The sequence below is a fragment of the Heliconius melpomene genome, chromosome 20 (genome assembly GCF_056956725.1).
Source record: "Heliconius melpomene rosina isolate 202511_hmr_F chromosome 20, ASM5695672v1, whole genome shotgun sequence".
NCBI classification, from domain to species: domain Eukaryota; kingdom Metazoa; phylum Arthropoda; class Insecta; order Lepidoptera; family Nymphalidae; genus Heliconius; species Heliconius melpomene.
This window is the reverse complement of record NC_140408.1, coordinates 4,697,766-4,716,656: the sequence shown is the minus strand read 5'-3', so window position 1 is coordinate 4,716,656 and position 18,891 is coordinate 4,697,766. Positions and strand designations below refer to the sequence as shown.

At 34.8% G+C, this 18,891-nt stretch overlaps 3 protein-coding genes across 5 annotated transcripts; 1 reads left to right on the top strand and 2 right to left on the bottom strand.

Annotated features, from left to right (window-relative positions):
• Nucleotides 1-2,361: 2,361 nt before the first annotated feature.
• Nucleotides 2,362-5,168, bottom strand: LOC146527634 (uncharacterized). The gene is made up of 3 exons (XM_085204950.1): nt 4,622-5,168; nt 4,246-4,540; nt 2,362-3,387 (listed from the first exon to the last, which is right to left on the bottom strand). Exons 1-3 carry the CDS (start codon nt 4,721-4,723, stop codon nt 2,411-2,413), a joined length of 1,374 nt encoding a protein of 457 aa, XP_085061076.1. The 5' UTR covers nt 4,724-5,168; the 3' UTR covers nt 2,362-2,410.
• A 625-nt stretch (nt 5,169-5,793) lies between these two features.
• Nucleotides 5,794-11,003, top strand: LOC146527633 (uncharacterized). Its single transcript, XM_085204951.1, has 8 exons — nt 5,794-6,092; nt 6,418-6,592; nt 6,909-6,990; nt 7,300-7,419; nt 9,187-9,346; nt 9,588-9,762; nt 10,124-10,308; nt 10,769-11,003. Exons 1-8 carry the CDS (start codon nt 6,028-6,030, stop codon nt 10,857-10,859), a joined length of 1,053 nt encoding a protein of 350 aa, XP_085061077.1. The 5' UTR covers nt 5,794-6,027; the 3' UTR covers nt 10,860-11,003.
• A 334-nt stretch (nt 11,004-11,337) lies between these two features.
• caz (FUS RNA binding protein cabeza) lies at nt 11,338-18,111 on the bottom strand. 3 transcript variants are annotated; one of them, XM_085204947.1, is made up of 7 exons: nt 17,943-18,109; nt 17,681-17,860; nt 17,040-17,400; nt 15,222-15,253; nt 13,062-13,204; nt 12,293-12,969; nt 11,338-11,689 (listed from the first exon to the last, which is right to left on the bottom strand). In XM_085204947.1, the coding sequence occupies exons 1-7, from the start codon at nt 17,950-17,952 to the stop codon at nt 11,662-11,664; spliced, it is 1,431 nt and encodes a 476-aa protein (XP_085061073.1). In that variant the 5' UTR covers nt 17,953-18,109; the 3' UTR covers nt 11,338-11,661. The 3 variants fall into 3 exon arrangements, with proteins under 3 accessions (XP_085061073.1, XP_085061075.1, XP_085061074.1); XM_085204949.1 differs by lacking the exon at nt 17,681-17,860 and having other exon boundaries at nt 17,943-18,111; XM_085204948.1 differs by lacking the exon at nt 15,222-15,253 and having other exon boundaries at nt 17,943-18,110.
• Between the last annotated feature and the right edge of the window lie 780 nt (nt 18,112-18,891).

Here is an 18,891-nt window from a genome sequence, read left to right as displayed (position 1 = left end):
ATCCACCAAGTCCATCGCGTGGTAGAGCACATAGCCCAATATAAAGTAAAAATTTCCTACCGCAGACATACTGCCGCCATTTTTCTCGACGTAGCGAAAGCCTTTGACAAGGTCTGGCATAACGGCTTAATTTTCAAGCTGCGGCGCTCTGGCTTGCCAGACTGTCTCGTGCGCATCCTGCAGGATTTTCTGTCAAATAGATACTTCCGCTATAAAGTAGAAGGAACTCTCTCCTCCCCCCGCCTCCTCCGCGCAGGCGTCCCCCAGGGTTCAACCCTCTCTCCTATGTTATACGCGCTGTACACAAGAGACATACCTCGTACCAGGGATGTACACTTGGCTATGTACGCCGATGATACCGCCCTATACACCTCTTCGCGTAACACACGCATAATAGCCGATCGACTTCAGAAAGCGGCCCGCGTACTTGGTGTGTGGTTCCGCCAATGGAGAATCGAGGTTAATCCAGAGAAGAGTAAAGCGATACTCTTCCCTCGCGCTCGTTCAGAGCAAATCTCTACCATCTATCTATTAGATAAAGCCATTCCCTGGGAAAAAGAGGTCAAATATCTAGGTGTCACATTAGACTCTAAACTCTCCTTCAAACCCCACGTCACGAAAGCTTGCAACAAAGCTAAATTCATTCTTAATAGATTATACTATCTCATAAACAAGCGTAGTAAAATGTCACTTAGAAATAAGCTGACACTATACAAAACTTGTATAAGACCCGTCCTCTCTTATGCTTGTGTAGCGTTCGCGCACACTAAGCTAGATCCCATGCAAAAGGTACAAAATAAATTCTTACGTATCGCATCAGGTTGTCCCTGGTTCGTGCGTAACGTCGACCTACATAGAGACTTTGAACTGGAATCTATTCACGAGCATTGCAAACGTTTAGCGAAGCGCTACTTTGAGCGCGCAGGCTCGCACGCGAATCCCCTCATCGTTAATGCGTGTGATTACATCCCTAACGCACTCCCTAGACGTAGACGCCCGCGCAGCGTCCTTTTAGACTCCGATGACGCCATTACCATAGCGAATGCCCCGTATGTAGGTAGGAAACACACTACTCACACACGACACAAACACCGTCGTCGACGGAATCGACGACGAAGTCCAGCTTATTCAACGGCTCGATCGCGTCTCGGCGCGGTCGGGCCCAGCGGTTAGGGACCGTTAGCTCCCTTAGAGTAGTCTAATTTGTCCCCAGTCGCGACTTCATGTCGCGGCTGGTTTGCTTAGCATAGGTGAAATCCCAGTCCGCTCGACGGCCGCAAGCCGAGGTTCGAGTCCCGCAGGGGGCGCCCTTACAGTCGTCGACTTCCTCACAGGCAGCCACTTAGTGCTTGCATTTCTTCAGGGACAGAGTACCCTCTTCCCTACCCAACCGGTGTCGCTGTAAAAGCCAATAGGGCTAACAGCATTATCCACATGTTCGAAAAAAAAAAAAAAAAAAAATTGTAGCTAGATCCTAAATGGATCCTATATATTATCCTCCTATCTCTAGATCCTATATATAGCTTCACGCTATATCTAGTACATGGCAAGGTAGGCACAGGAAGGTTTCCTGTGCCTACCTTGCCATATATCGTACCTTGTTAAGACGCTTCGTTCCTGGTTTCCTGTCCAATTTTCGACACATTGCGTGGCGGAGCTCAACGCCGCGCTTATTTACCTTAGCAGGGCAAGGAAATGAAAACCATAAATTTATATCCCCTAGTGTGAATCAAAACCCCTGAACCTTGGCAGAGTAGGAAATTAAAAATAATTTAATGATAATCATTTCCATAAGTAGGCATCTGACTAATAGACAAATGAGGCTAGCTTACTACAGTGTTTGCAATATCAAGTTCAAGAAGGTAGATAAATTACAATTTTTGTGATAACTCTGTCAATATTACATTTATATACAACATGTATGAAATTAAATATTTCGTAAATTTGGCATTTTTTCAATTTAGCAATTTTAAAGTGTTTAAAAAGCTCTTGGTGTCAAAGTTAGCAAATTAACATTAACGCAATCTAATAGGAAAAAGATATACAAGTATATTTCTGATAGGTTACTATCAGAAATATACTTGTATATCTTTTTCCTATTTTTTTTCTATAGAACTTTATTACGAAATTTTTCAGTACCATCCATAAATGGGATAAAAATAATTGAAAACCTCCTCTATCCCCTGTTGAAGTTTGTCTACCTATCTACCAATCGGCAATCATCCGGTATATTTTCACTATGCTTTGACCTTTACATATGACTATAACTACTGCTTTTCCCTCACGTTATATAATATAAATAATTTTGTTCATGTGTTGTAATGTTTCTGATTTCTATAACTAAGGTAAAATTAATAAGAGTTTTATCAAGAAAAAATATAATTGATTTAAAAAATAAACAATTATATAATTAATCAGTATAATTATTGTCTATTTCAATGCGCAAATTGCATTGTTTGGATTTACTTAACTTATCTCTTAAGTCATCAGATTTATGCTTTCGTGTTGACAAAATTTGTCGTAAATCATTTTGATTAAAATTTTTAGCAACATTCACTTCTAGTCTGGACCACACTGAGCTTTTAGATTGATTGGGGACCTTTTGCACTCTGCTCATTGTGTTACGTTCATCATCAGAGGAATCATCACTAGAACTTAGTTGATTTTGTACTACTTTAGCACCAAGTCTAGATTGTATACTTTTAACAGAATGTCGTAAATTTCTTTCTTTATATTTAAATTTATCTGATATCATTTTCGTTTCTCTTGGAATAAACATACTTCTTGAATTAACAACTTCTATAGATAATGGTGCAAAACCACTATCATTTTCTTCTTCTAATTGATCTTGTATTTTGCGTTTCCCTTGTCTTGACTCCTCATCATCAGCATGCATTCTCATTCTAGGAGTTTTAGATTTCTTTTTCCATTCTGAATCAGAGCTACTGCTATCTTTGTCGTCTTCAACATTATGATTTCTTTTACCAAGTCTCATTGCAAGTTTCTTATTCTTCAATTGTATTGTTTCAAGCGGCTCATCATATTGATCCTCATCGGTTTGTGGAAATTTTCTTTGAAATATTTCTTGGTGGTCATAAACACCCCATGACTTACATAAGTCACCCCAAGGATTTTTAGTTGTACCATTCATATTGGTATCACTTTCAACATTTAATTTTCTCTCTGGCTTTCTTATAGTCACTTTCTTGTCACTATTAGTAGCAAATCTCATCAATATGGTATCTCCTTTAGGATGAGGCATTCCTTCTCTCCAATGGTATGATGATTTATCCAATAACATATCTTTAATTTGGTCATTTTTTATTTCTCTAGAATGCACCAACAGAGCTAGAGCAGCAGATATATGATCATGACAAACAATATTACCTGAAATAATATAAAAATAACATTTTATATAAATATTTTATACTTCATGTAATAACTCTACATTATCAATGACAAACCCTGATACTTAAGTATCAAAATACCGTTTTCAAACTTATTCTGAAACTTACACATTTTTTAAATATTTGTATAATATTTACTTCACTTTTTACTACAAGTTATTTATTATATATTCCAAGAAAAAATTATAAGTAGGTCAATATCGCCATTGGAGTAAAATATGTAACATGTTTTATAAAAACTTTGTTTTATATGTTTTGTAATGAAATTTTTAGAAATTATATAAAAATAAATTTTGATGAAACTTCATGACAATTCTTTATCTATATAGCTCTAGCAATAAATCAATAATTATCTGCATAAAAGAAATAGCTTTTTTATTGCAGTAAATTTGACTACTCGGTAGAGTAAGTATACAGGATTGATGGAAGGTTCAGTGTTAAGTAAATAGTACCATACTTTCTTTCAGCAAAGAAGCTGCCAAAATTAGCTAAAACTGCAGTTATGTAATTATCTATTTTGTTTATTATTTTACTGTCATGTTAACTGTAATATTGATTATAATACCTGCATCAAATATTCCAAAAATACTAAGAGTATTAAGAGAGACAAGTGCTTTAAATTAAATTAATTCTCTTCCACACATAGACTGTTTCATAGTTGTTTAAGCAGTAAAAAAAAAATATTTGAGAAATTAATTAATTTACTGTTATTTGACATTGATAGTAATAATAATTGTAAATATTCACTCTCATAACATAACCTGAGCAGCATGTCAAATGTTGTTGTGTAGATTGTACACTGCTGATTACTCATTATTGATGCTGAATTAATACTTACAAGAGTTATCATCAATCCACTCCAAAGAAACTGGTTTGTAATCCTCAAGATATTCAAAGATGTCCTTTGTTGTTAGGCCATTTACTCCATTTAAGTGAAGTGTATCAAACCTAAAATGCCTTTCGTTGCCACTTTGAATACCAAAATTAACATAGAGGTCATCAATTTGATGTTGTGTGATTATTTTATTTCCAGACAGATCAAGTCCAAATCTCTTAGCTCTCTCTTCTAGTTTGGTTGCATCAATTTTTTTTAACTGTTCAATAACAAGTCCATTTTTATCTGCTTTATAAAACTGCATAGAAAAGGAAATTTCATAACAATATATTAGATTATTTATATATCTTAATTGTTTTTACAATATATGTATACTTACCAGAGTGTTATTTACATTATTGTCAATATTGACAGTCTGTTCATCATCCACAACCATTTCAGTGTCATCACTCATTTCACCTTCTTCTTTTTCATGCTCCATTTTTCTACTTACTTTATTAACTAACGTAATCAATTCTTAATACAATAATTGTGATTTTATAATAGTAAGAAGTAAAGTGACCTATATAATCATTACAATTAGTTTAATAACAAAACATCCACGTTTATTGTTATGCATATTATATTATTAGTATTGGCAAACAGTATCAACATCGTCACATTTAATCATGGCAAAGACAACTATTTGTAGGTTACAAACTTATAATTCACATTACACAATATGTTCACAAATTATCAGAAATCAGAAAATGCTCTGTGTCTAAGCTATACTATATTAAATATTAATGTAATGTCGCCTTCATCATCATCTAGTATATGTTTTATGTTCCTTGGTCGCCATCACAGAACACATATACAAAAAGGGACTCTTTAGTCTTTGGCTCAGCACTTTATAGATGTTTTCATCTATTATTCCGCTTTGACATTCTCATTCTAATATCTACAGTACGGTACATTTGTTTTTATCTTTTAAGGATCCTAAGGATCAAATTTTAAAAAATACCAGTGAGAATTAAAAATGGCCAAATCTATTTAATAGGATATGGTGCTGTACTTTGTACTTTAATATTTTATCAATTAATTTATCTAGAGTATATAATAAAAAATCTTTTAAGTCTGTTAAAAATATAAGAAATAAAACAATTATACTAATATTTATTAAAAATATGACTTTAGAGTGCAACTATTTCTGAAAACAAAAATATTGTAGAAAGCTACTTTTATAATAAACAATACTATGCTAAGATTGTGTCCATCGGCACTTTTACTATTGTCTCTATTTAAGGGGAAGACACTGATGTGTTCTTTATATTTACGATTACACTTTCACCACTGAACTGTTATGCACTACACTAACTCGAAAGGTTTAATTCTCTTGAGTCTTCTCACTATGTCCGTGTTGTCGAGGAGCTGCATTGCCTCGACGTTCACATGATGATGAAGTCTGTGTTCGTGAGCTTCTGCATAAAAGTAGAAGAACAAGTAGTTTGTAGAAAGCAGTGACATCTTTATTTTGTATTCATCTTAGCAAAATGAATAACGACAAATTTTATTTTTAATCTATGTATATATATGATCTGTGCACTGTGGTTAATATGATGAATGAAGTACAAAATTATGAGTACCTTATTCTAGTTGTCTGTTTACTAATTGGATTCAGTTTTAATTTCTCATATAATTAAAAGTTGTATATATTATATGTCATAAATCATATTAAACACATCTAAACCAGGTTTCAAGTTATTTAGAACAAGATATTTGTAAAATACCTTCAACGCCCTCGTAATGGCATCGTTCATTGATTTGAGCTTAGATGATATAATACAGAAAAGAAAGAAGGGAAATTCAAGGTAGTGTAATAATGTTATTTTTTTATTTGTTTCTGTTTTTTCCTAAATCACATGCATTATCACAGTCATTTGGACTTACTTTTACTTTTACTAAAAGTTTACGCATACTATTGTGGTTAAAGAGTATTTATTTCTCAAAAGAAATTACATTTCACTTAAAGAGAATACGGAGTTATCTTAAATAAGTACATATTAATCGATGTGAGCGTTGGCATCAGCAAATCATGGTAAATAACAAAAAGAAAACAATAATACACACATGTAAGTGAAAGAGTGGGTATATTGAGATAATTTAGACATATAGTATGTTTTTAATGTCCTTTAGGTACAAACCCAAAGTAAATAATAAACAACCACCTTTTAAACCAAATGTGGTAGATGCAAGAAACAAAATAATCTCAAAAAAACGAACTCAGATAATTGATGCAAGAGAAAAATTAGCAGAAATTGCAAGACAAAAAGATGCACGCTTAAAACTTGAACAATTGAGAGCAAAACGGGTTAGTTAAAAGTAATATATATAACACAGTAATCTGACGAATGTACACAAAATTGTAACAATGATACAACTTACAAATATTTGTGCTTTCTGTGACAAAATTAAAAAACAATACTCATATTATTCAAAGATTGTTAAACTCAAAATTCTGTTAGTCACTTGAGATCTTGAATTAGATTAATATAAAAATAAATTATTTATTTCATATTCTTCTTAATATCTGCTATGCATGTCTTCATTAATACCTGCTGTGGTAAAGATAAAGTAAACCTGATTTACTTCTTAATATTAAATGGAGATTTATTTTTTAAATACAGGGTAATGGTAAAATTCATGGAGCATCATCATTTCACAATCAAACCAAATTTCCAAAACATCAGCCAACAAAGGTGGAATCAGGTATTTTATTGTAGGTGTATATCATTGGCTAAGAGTGTAAACCTGCTAACTTCATTTTTTCTTTTTATTCATTTTTATATTATATACATATAGTTTTTTAAAGATATTTTTTATCTCTTCTGATAATTTGCTTAATACATTGTTAGCAGGATTATACTCTAAGCCAACAACATATTTTTGTTACTTGTAATAATAATAAAATATTATTACAAACAGGGAAGCCACAAGTGGGTAGTTAAAATTAAATGTATAACATATATTTATTTTGTTATAAACTTAAAAAATGTATTATATTGTTTTTTTCTGAAGTATTTACAGACCGATCAAGGCAAGTTGTCTCACAACCACTGACAAGAAAGACATCTAAAAATCAATATATCAGTAATAAAAGAATATTAGCTGACAGGTCCATAGAAGCCAGAAATTTGTGTAAGTATTTCATCATACGACTTATAGGTAAATTTTAAATGCATATCAAAAATTTAGGCCATTGTGACACAATGAAACATAATCTGCCTTCGACGCATGAAGAATGGAAAAGCGGTGGGACCTGACGACATTCCGATCGAAGCGTGGGAAATCGTTGGGCTCTCTTGGTGTGCTCATGCTTACTGACCTCTTTAACCATATCTTGAACACTGGTAAGATGCCGCATCAGTGGCGGCTTAGCTTCATTACCCCTATTTACAAAGGAAGGGGCAGTGTTCAAGATTGTGGTAGTTATAGGGGCATTAAGCTTATGAGTCATACCATGAAGCTCTTCGAGCGCATGATCGACCTCAGGCTCCGCCGAGAGTGTACTGTCTCTGAGTCTCAATATGGATTTCAGCCAGGATCGGGCACCATGGACGCCATTTTCGCCCTCAGAACTTTGATGGAGGCATACAGGGAAAAAAGGAGAGCTCTGCATGTGGCCTTTTTAGATCTGCAGAAGGCCTTTGACTGTGTACCTCGTCAGTGTATCTGGTGGGCATTGCGATCCAAAGGGATCCCTGAGGCCTATATTGAGATTATCCGAGACATGTACCACGATTCCGCTTCTATGGTTAGGACTGCTGTTGGCGACACTAGACCCTTCCCGATTACGGTGGGGGTTCACCAGGGCTCGGTTCTTAGTCCGTTCTTATTCAATGTAGTGCTCGATACTGTCTCGGCTCACATCCAGGACCAGCCTCCATGGCTGATGATGTATGCCGACGACATAGCACTCATTGCCGAGAACCGACTGACGCTGGAGCGTAAAGTGAACCTCTGGAAGGGTACGCTTGAGAACGGCGGTCTTAAACTAAATGTGTCGAAGACAGAGTACATGGCCTGCGGGAGCCGGGACTCGAGCACCATCCTTATAGGTCCTGAGCCAGCCGTTAAGTCGGAGAAGTTCAGGTACCTTGGATCCGTTATGCACGAGTCTGGAGGCATCGATCACGATGTCCATGGCCGGATAAGCGCTGCCTGGGCCAGATGGCGGGAGGTCACTGGTGTGGTCTGCGACCGCAGAATACCGCCCAAGCTCAAGGGGCTGATATCAAGAGCATCGTCCGACCGGTTCTTTTATACGGCAGCGAATGTTGGCCAGCACTATCTCGGCACACTCAGGAGCTTCACGTCACGGAAATGAAGATGCTGAGGTGGATGTGCGGCGTAACGCGGTCTGACCGCATACGCAACACATTCATTCGAGGTAGTCTTGGGGTCCGTGACGTAGCGGATAAGCTCCAAGAGACTCGCTTGAGATGGTTTGGCCACGTTACGCGCCGGCCTAAGAACTATGTCGGACACAAGTGCCTTGCTATACCAGTCCCTGGGGTGCCACCTCCCGGACGCCCAAGGAAGTGCTGGTTGGATGTCGTGATGCAGGACATGAGAGCCAATGGTCTAACCACCGAGGATGCAAAAGATCGTGCAAAGTGGAGTAGGTTGTGTAGGAAGGCAGACCCTGGCAATAGCCGGGATTAATGCCAGGAGGAAGGAAGAAGGAAGGAAACATAATCTGACTGTAAATTAACTGTTTGGATAATTTATTTGCCTTGGTAAAACCATGGTGAGTTAGGTCACTCAACACCTAACAAAAGATAAAGTATCTTATCACTAGGTTTCCCTGCCCAAATATATTATGCATGATAAAATGAAGCTTACAAAATATATAGGTATATTAGATCAGGAAATGTTGCAGTCATATAAATATTATTGTTTTAGCCAAACCAACTGTGAAACCTATTATCAGAACTATTGAAAATGATTTAGAGATTATTGATGACCCTATGGAAGAAGATCACATACCAATAAGAACAGCACTTACTAATGGGAAACAAGGATTACAACTTAAAATAGTAACTCATAACAATAGTGTTCAAAGGTATTTAATGAAATCAATATTTAAAGTTTAGGATTATTAACACATTAATTATAATTCTAGAGGGATTTTCTAGAGATAGTGTCTGAATGTAGTCATGATGGTGATGGGTTCAATACCAACTCGGACAAGTGATTGAAATCAGAGAATGGACTGTCTAAGCAGTTTTTCTCTGTTTACCCTGCTATTTGCAGAATGAAGAACCAATTCTTAAATGTTTATATTTCTTATTGTTTTTTTTTAGGAGTGCTATAATAGAAAAAGAAAAAAGTCCACCGAGGCCACCTTCTATTTTGAAAAAACGACCAATGGCCGCTCTAAGAAATGATAATAAAACGGAGAAATCCGAAAAGCCCAATCACGAATATAGGATTATTGTTAGTAATCTACGTAATACTGTTACAAGTGGAGACATTGAGGTATGTCTCATATTTGACTGTATCTATTAAAATATACTTTAGTCTTATTAGACTTTTATCATCACATATATGCAAAAGTATGAAAAAGTAAAACTGGCTCAAGCTTAAAACCTTTAGGTGCATAATTTTTTAAAGCAATTCTTGAACCTAGGTTCAACCCTAGGTTTTACCCTAGGGTAATAACCAAAAAATAACACCAATCTTAAGAAGACATATTGACAATTGCAAATTACAAGGAAAAATTTTTAGAAAGTAGTTGCATTTAAAAAAAAACTATTAGCTCTTTGTTCTGCCACCTAATTATTGATTGAAAATAAAGTATTTGTAACTATAGTGAATTAAAATGTCTGAATAATTTTAGGAACTTTTTGGAGACGTTGGTGGCATGGTAGAATCTCGGTTAGTCAGACCAGGGACTGCTGAAGTTATATATAAGACTGTGGAGGATGCTCAAGTAGCTGTTGATCTGTACCACAACAGACAACTAGATGGACAACCAATGAATTGTCTTCTTGTCACCCCTCGTGCTACATCCGCTACCACCAGGCATGTAAATAATTACAACATTAAATTATAGTACAGTCGAATTTAACATCATTATTAATACTCTAGTATTCTTTTTTTAAATGAATCTCATGTCATACAAATGTTTAATTTTATTAGGGTTTTTAAATATTAACACAATTATTACTGATTTATTTTTAAAGTGTTAATCCACACTTATGAGAAAGAAGTACTTATTTAGAAAATGTGTAAATAGTTGATCGTACCGAGATTTGAACCCGCGACTGTTGGAAGCCGTCCGAGCGCTCTGACCACTAAGCCATACGTTTTACTTATGAAAGCTATACATTCTACGTACGAACGTATGGCTTAGTGGCCAGAGCGCTTGAACGATTTTCAAGAGGCATAGATTCAAATCCCGCTATGTTCAAATTTTATACATTTTCGAAATAAGTATATTACCAATTAATTTATGGAATTACTTTTTATCATATTTTTTCAGGACTACCAGCAAACCAGCTTTGTACAGTACTAATTCAAATGTGGAACCAGACATATCCACTTTCCACAAGGTTTTGTTTAGCAACTTCTAGGATAAGTTTTGTATGAATCAACATATTGCAAGTAGTCTGTTTTCAGTAATCCATGAACACATAAGCTTACTTATCATTGGAAATTTCTATACTGACTGCTATGAATATTTAAAATATAAATATACTTGATTCAAATATTATAAAGATTTTATTTATTTCCAACATTATGGGCCAGGCGCATACCTCAGAATAAATTGACTCATCACAGAGTAACAAAAAATTAAAACTGAAATTTAAATTAAGTGCAGAAAGCTCTCGGGCTCATAATAAATTTCATTTTCTAAGTAGTAAAAAATTAAAGAATCTTAATTTGAATACTTAAAAAAATGATAAATTTTATTAAATTTTCAAGATTTTCACAATGTTTTATTATACTAAAATCCCTAGTTCACATAGGAAATATAAAAATAAATGAGATTTTTAGCACTAGTATTAATCAATACTTTAACTAAATGGAAAGTTTTAAATAAAACAAAACAGAAGGGATTTTGTCAATTTAATAGAAAGCTTAAAGTTAGATATCTATAATACTCACACAAAGTATTTATTTTATTGATAAATTCTTTCACATACCACTAGAAGTTTCAACACTATTTTAGCCTATTGAAATAGTTTGACTCATATAATTACAAAGGTAACAAAAAATAACATTCTATGTCACGAACAAATATCTGTCTCAAAAACGGAATTAATGTCAGTAAGTATTGATACGTCAATCATTGTTTAAAAATGAATATAGCATAATTTTGAATGTATACAATTAAAATAGGTAATATTATATTAATCGTAAACTAATTTAAGACTAATAAGGTCTCTGACGATCTCGGCCTCTGAAAAATAAAATGAATATACATTAAAAAAATTATAGAATTGTAAAATGTAAAAATGGACATATTTTATGTTGTTTTATTACAAACATATACATATATATTACATAAAACTATATGATGCTTCCGTAAATAACATTGTTTGGCTATACAATTTAAAAATTCTCTAACATGACCAGTAACTAACTAAAACTAGAGGTACATTGAGTTTTGGTAAAAGGTATTTGTAAATCTGCTAAACTACGTGCAAGACTATAAGGAATATTCTGAAACGTTCTGAAACATTAACTACCGAAAATTAGCATTTTAGCATGATAAGTTATACAGTCTTATATAGTATAATACTAGTTATAGTCTTTATCTTTCTACAAGATTATCGGCTTTTCTGCATCTTACTAAGGGTGGAGATCGGCCCTCTTTTAGTTAGTTGTTTCTAAGTATATTACAGTATATTGCGTACATCAACTAAAAGTTAACAGCTGTAATCTTAAAATCAAGTGTTAGCAGGTCTATCTACGTGTAGCTTTGCGTTTTCTTCCCTACAACAAATGCAATGACGTCATGACTAACTACTTAGTCATATGGAAATTATCTGTAGTATATTACCCTCCGTCGCCTCTCATAGCGCCTCCTCCGGGCCGCTCTCCACCGCTGCCCGAGCCGCGGCGCTCGCCACCGCGGTCGCCGCTGCGGTCGGGGCGTCCCCCCCAACTGCCACCGCCGCCTCCGCCACCGCCACGGCCCCCACCACCCCGCCCTCCACCGCCGCGTCCGCCCCGGCCGGGCGGGCCTCCGCCGCCACCCCGTCCGCCAGAGGGAGGCCCACCGCCACCACCGCCGCCGCCGTTCCCGGCACCTCCTGGTTTCTCTTCATTGCATCTGTTGCAAGCTTTGCGCCATGAGAAGTTGGTGTTGCCACAGCTAGGGTTAGGGCAACGCCAGTCGCCGGCGCGGTTGCCGGAGGGCGGGCCTCCTCCCCGGCCGCCGCCGCCGCCTCCGCCCCCACCACCGCCACCGCCTCCGCCACCGCCGCCACCGCGTCCGCCGCGGTATCCGCCGCCGCCGCCGCCGCCTCCACCACCTTTGCTTCCGCCCCACGTATTTTGTCTCTGCGCTAGCGAAACTTTTATGGTAGCTCCGTTAAAATCTTTTCCGTCAAACCATTGTATAGCTGAGGAGGCGGCATTGGAGTCTTCGTACGTGACAGTGGCTTCACCCTTGGGCTGGCCGGTAGCTTTATCTTTGTACATCCATACTTTCGGTCTTTGAGTTTTCTTGTCGGTCTGTTAAATAGAAATTAAAATAAATAAATAACACGAAAGCTACAAATTAAGTTAAATGCTAATTGTAATGTATATATAGATATATATCCTACCTTTATAATACCAATAGCTCCAAAATGTTGACATAATTCCTCCTCAGTAGTTGACGGGTTCATGCCCTGAATAAATACTGTATCTTCTTGAGTTATCATGTCACCTCCACCCCGATCTCCGCTGAAGCCTCCACCTCCTCCGCCTACAAATGACAAATAAATTAGTAATAAAATCAACAATTATCGTGTTGATTTTATTACTAATTTATTAACGTTATTTATAACGTTAGGAAAAAAACGTTGAATTCTTTTGTACTGTTACTTTTTTAGACTATCCAAAAAGAATTAAGTTCTCTCTCTAATTTATCTTATTGAAAAATTACTCTTTCACTACGTACTAAGTTGATGTTTTTTTAATACCTCTTTACGATTTAGACGATATGTATTTCATTTGTTGCACTTAACGTATCAACAAAGATTGAAGAGAAGGAGAAGAAGACTATCATTATAAAACCCTTACATTCAAAAGTTCACTTACTAACAATGTAGTGTATATAAAGATATTCTAAATTCGCAATTACACATTCAATAAATATGAAAAGCACAGGGCTGCCAAAATGTATAAATTACTTGTCGCAATATATGGGCCATCCTTTCATTACCAAAAAATAACAAATTACCATTTTGAAACACAAAATTCTATTAATAGTCTATATTATCTCTTCATATAATAAACCGTCATCGTTAACTCGATACACACTTGGCTAGACTGCTGACAACTGTTCTTAATATCATACACCTCGGAGTAACAAATGTTGATTAATGATTTCTGCATGTCACACCCTTAAATCTATTAAGTACGCATTATGTACAGAGCATCGCGGACCAGAGGAGAGTAGCTATAGCTACTTTTTATTGTTGTATACTCACAAACAATATATGTATCTGTTAACTCACAAACAAAAACGATCATCGGTCACTACATAACTTACACATGAAATAATAGAAAATCAATTTCATAATGTGTCAAAAGAGTCCTGTGTCAACTCATGTCACGACGAGTTACAATAATTGGTGGTTGATACGCATTATACGCAAGGAAGTCCGTAAGGAAAACGTACAATAAAATAATAATATGCGCTACTTTAAAAAATAGTATTTGTAATACATATGTATAATAAACAAGTACTGTATTATAATTATTCTATTAAATTCAACACTAATGTAGAATATAAAGTATTAAAAAACACATATTTTTTTATATACAGAGTTTGTTGTACATAGGATCTGTTAATCGGGGGTAGTCCTGATGTCCACCTCCAAGAAATTGATGAAAACTGTGAATATTTTTGTATGTTATTCTAAGTTTTTCTATTGCGACTAGTATTTTCATATTTATAACAAATTAAAATGTATTAATATATTTTTTTCTTTTACTCGCAAATGTTTGTACTATCTAAAAAAATTACTATTTCAGGTATAACTCATTATAAATTTTTGAAAATTACCGTTAGAAGTTATTTTTTTATCAACTTTTAATTATTTAAGAATAATGCAGTTTAAGTAGTTTGTACCGTTATTTTAAATTTGACGTGGCGGACCTCTTTATATTATATCGAAAAAGAAAACAATTTGAAATTTTCAGAGCACGTGCGTTCAGGCGCTCAGTTGAATTTAAGGGAGCACTGAGCAGTCGTGCTTGCAGTTTTATTATACGCATAGGACCACGTGGATTTATACCTTGACTGAGAGAAACGCCGGCCTACAGCTACTCCCCTCCTTATTGCTCTATGACGTAAAGTATCAAACCCATCATTGTAATTTCTAAATAAAGAAGACCACATTTTAAAGAATACCTTTAACAAAGATTTACATACAACACTTTTATATTGGTACCTCAAAAATATAATAAAATTCACCAATTACGTACACGACAATTATTTGTACAATACATTATCATACAAATCAAGTTTTACCGGAGATGAATAATTATGTATGTTAAACTTCTCCCACGCTGATTTCTGCGAGTGTTTGGTAACGGAGTTGTATCGGACGGAGAAGACATCCACGCATATCCGTTTAGTAACGTGTTAAACTTAACAATATCGTTTGTCAACAGCCAGGAAGTGAAGAAGAGACCAGACAATATATTTGGCAGCCCTTAAAATACAAATTAAAAATATGACAACAGCACCAAACGCACATAGCGAGGAGCTTTACCTTTGTTATAACCACCCCCCCTGCCGCCGCCACTAAAACAATAAAAACACCATTTAGTTCACACCAGGCAGGCTAGGGCAGGCTGGGGGCAAGAATGAAGCACGCAGACGTAACTAAGCTCGCATTTATCTGTGATCGTTTCGATGTTGAATCCTTTTCTTTCACATTATGTTTTACCTTGATACCTTGAAAATCTTAGAACATTTTTGTGTGAAACATATTCTGAATGTTGGTGAGTCATGCACACACATACAGCATATTTTGAAAAAGTGTTTTTGATATATTTTATGTTATTGTTTTTTCTTTGTTTGAATACATAATTATAGTAAAAAAAAATCCATAACATTTAATACAACACTTTTTCAATAATGAAAAATATATAAAAAGTATTACAAAAAAGTAGTCTATAATGGTTTAGAAGATTTTCTTGATATTGCAGTAGTTCATCATTTTATGCTTCAATTTGCAGCAATCCATCACCATCATAATGTTTTTTTTTTAGAATTAACTATAAACATGATCCAATTTCAAGTTGAATTGTAATAAAAGTCCATAATGTATATGATTGTTGTCATGTTGTCAGCTTTTATAAGCTTTGGTATCATTATCACATACTATAAAATTTCAAGTAAAAAAAATGATTTTTTGCAAAAATCAGTATAGTAATTCATTTAATAAAATAAAACAGTAACTCTCAGCAACTTTTGAATTATTTGCTGAGCATAAAATGTTAGGTAAAAGAATGACAAGATAGTGTTGTAATCAATCAGAGAACGCAAGTGATGAATTATATACACTTAATTTAAAATTTATTAAAGGACGATAATCATAAGGCAGGCCGGCAAAGTTTCTTAGGGCTTAACAGAGACAGCTTTAGAAAAAATTTATAAATATATCCTACAAATAAGTTAATGAAAATAAAAAAAATGTGAAGATTTTCAGTTTATACTGAACAATATCATTATATATCATATCCAAGATCTTTTTTGGAGAGGTTGTATTCCTCATTATCTATATAGAATACTGCTCCACCATATGATGCAAACCCACAGTTTAAGAGCAGTACTTGTGTTGATTGCATATCATGCACTGAATTATTGATCTCATGTACATTTTCTTATAGGTTGTATAATATTTTTACAGTAAAGTGTTATGAATTTATAGATTATATCTTTTCAAATATAGAACTAGAGCATTACACATTAAGCCAGTAAAAAATTGTCTATAAATTATTCTACTTTTTGATAAAATCAATTAATAATAACACATTATTTCATAAAAATAATATACTTTTGTAAAATGATTATAACAACTTGCAAACATCTCTCAATTAAAAAACAAACTTGGCTACAGATATATAAGATTAATGGTGAAAGTCTAATAGAACCATTGAATTAGCAATACCACAAGTATAGTTTTTTTAATATTGATGAATACTTCACCTGTCAGACCCAGATTTTTTAATATTAATGAAGTGTTGTTGAAACTGAAAACATGCAGAACTTACAAACTATGAACATACATATCATAACAGTATCAACCATGTCTAATAACTACAGCCATAATATTTTTTAAATTGTAATATTCATCTTAAATCATAGTCTCTTAATACCAATAATGTAACCCATAAGGTATAACAACATTAGCCACCGTAAACTTTACCAAATACACTAACACACCGGACCTTAGGTCAAATAAAAATATTTTTGATAACTCCCTTGATTTATAAAAAAAAAAAAAATTATATGATAGATATTTTATAAAATTGGTAATAATTCTGCCATTTTTACTATTAGAAATGAAAGTTATTATGCTTACCCATATCCTCCATCTCTATTCCCCCCATCTCTATTGTAGCTGGATCGATCACCTCCTCCATAACCTCTGTCACCCCCGGAGTAGCCTCCTCCGGCACCACCGCCGCTGCTGCCTCTGTCACCACCATAGTTTGAGCCTCCACTATTGCGATCATTGCCACCATAACTGCTGCTACGGTCATTCCCTCCATAACTGCTACCTCTGTCACTGTTGCCATAATTGCTACCTTGTCTTTCATTTCCACTTGAATTGTAATTACTACCATTGTTTCTATCATAGCTGCCACTGCCATAGTTAGAGCCATAGCTAGGACTGTAATTACTGTCTTGCTGATTTCCACCATAACTCCCTCCACTACCACCTTAGGATAGAAACATTATTTATTAGACTTGCTAAATATAAGAAATAAAAGTGACTTCATTTTCTAAGATTATTTAATGTTGATTGGGTTTTTAAAGACAACAACAACTCATAAATGATTCCTAAAAATTTTATGTGATCTCATCTCAAACAATTAGAGTAACACTCTTGCCGGTCGATTTCAAAAACGCAGATAATAATTTTGAGATTTAAATGATAACAAAAACATTAACAATAATGAAAAATTGAGGCCAATAAAATGTACTATATTTTATACTTACTTCCCGAACTTTGTTGATTCCAAGCAGGGCCAGAGCTTTGGCCTGAATAGCCGCTAGCATTGTAACTCCCTTGTTGCTGTGCAGGATTATAATTACTATCACCTGAATTTATAGAAGGTGGTGGCATTGAATATTGTTGGGCAGGATATCCTCCACCGCTATAGTCACTAGATGCGTAAGCTAAAAGTAATCGCAAGTATTACTTATTGTCGTGGTATTAATGAGATTAAGAAACTTACTGATATGTATAAATTATACTTACGATCTCCCATTTTGAAGCTTGAGAGGATGCTAAGGTACAAAACTAACACTGAAACTTTTAATTCATAAAGAGTTTATAATTTAAATATTATAGAAATTAAAGTACAATCCGTACCGCGCACGGATATTACATTAATGGCCGCCGGAAACACGACGCTGACAGCACAATGGCATTACGGAAAAGGAAGTGTCAAGGGAGCTAGTAACTCTATATAATATTTTGTCTATGTTTTTAAATATTATAGTCTGTTGTAGACATTTATATTTAAAAGTCTACTTGACTCATATGAGATCTAATTATATATATTTAATACGTATTTCCCTATAGTATTTCATGTAAATAAATAAATCATGTATTGGTTTATATATCCAATTATTTAAAAAAAAAATACTTGAAATATTAGAAAAGATATCGGATATGACGATGCTTAATACGCAAAATCTAAAAATTGTAACTAAAGTAACTACAAATTTCAAAAATCATAAAAAATCAGCTTCACGCTGTATCCCGCACACAGCAGGGTAGGCAGAGAGAATCTAGTGTTAAGAGACTCCGTTCCCCATTTTCTGCCGAATTCTAGAGGCATTGCGTGTTGAGTGGCAGAAGTCAACACCGCGCTTTGTCTCGACACCAGAGCGAAGAAATGGAAATATAAACGTAAATAAATATTTCACTTCCTCCAGTGGGGATTGAACCCACAACCGTCGCGTCACAGTCACACTCTTGTACCGCTGCGGCACGACAGCCTCAACACAAATTTCATAACAAGCATATTTCCAATTTATGCTAATAGATACAACGTTATTTCCGTCGATATGTTCCCGTGTGTATGTTAATTTAAGAAAAGATTTATTTTCTCACAAGTAAATTGGGGCCATCAGAAGTTGCAGGATGTATAGACACAAAACCAGTAATCAGCTTTACGTTGTATCCCGCAGATACCAGGATA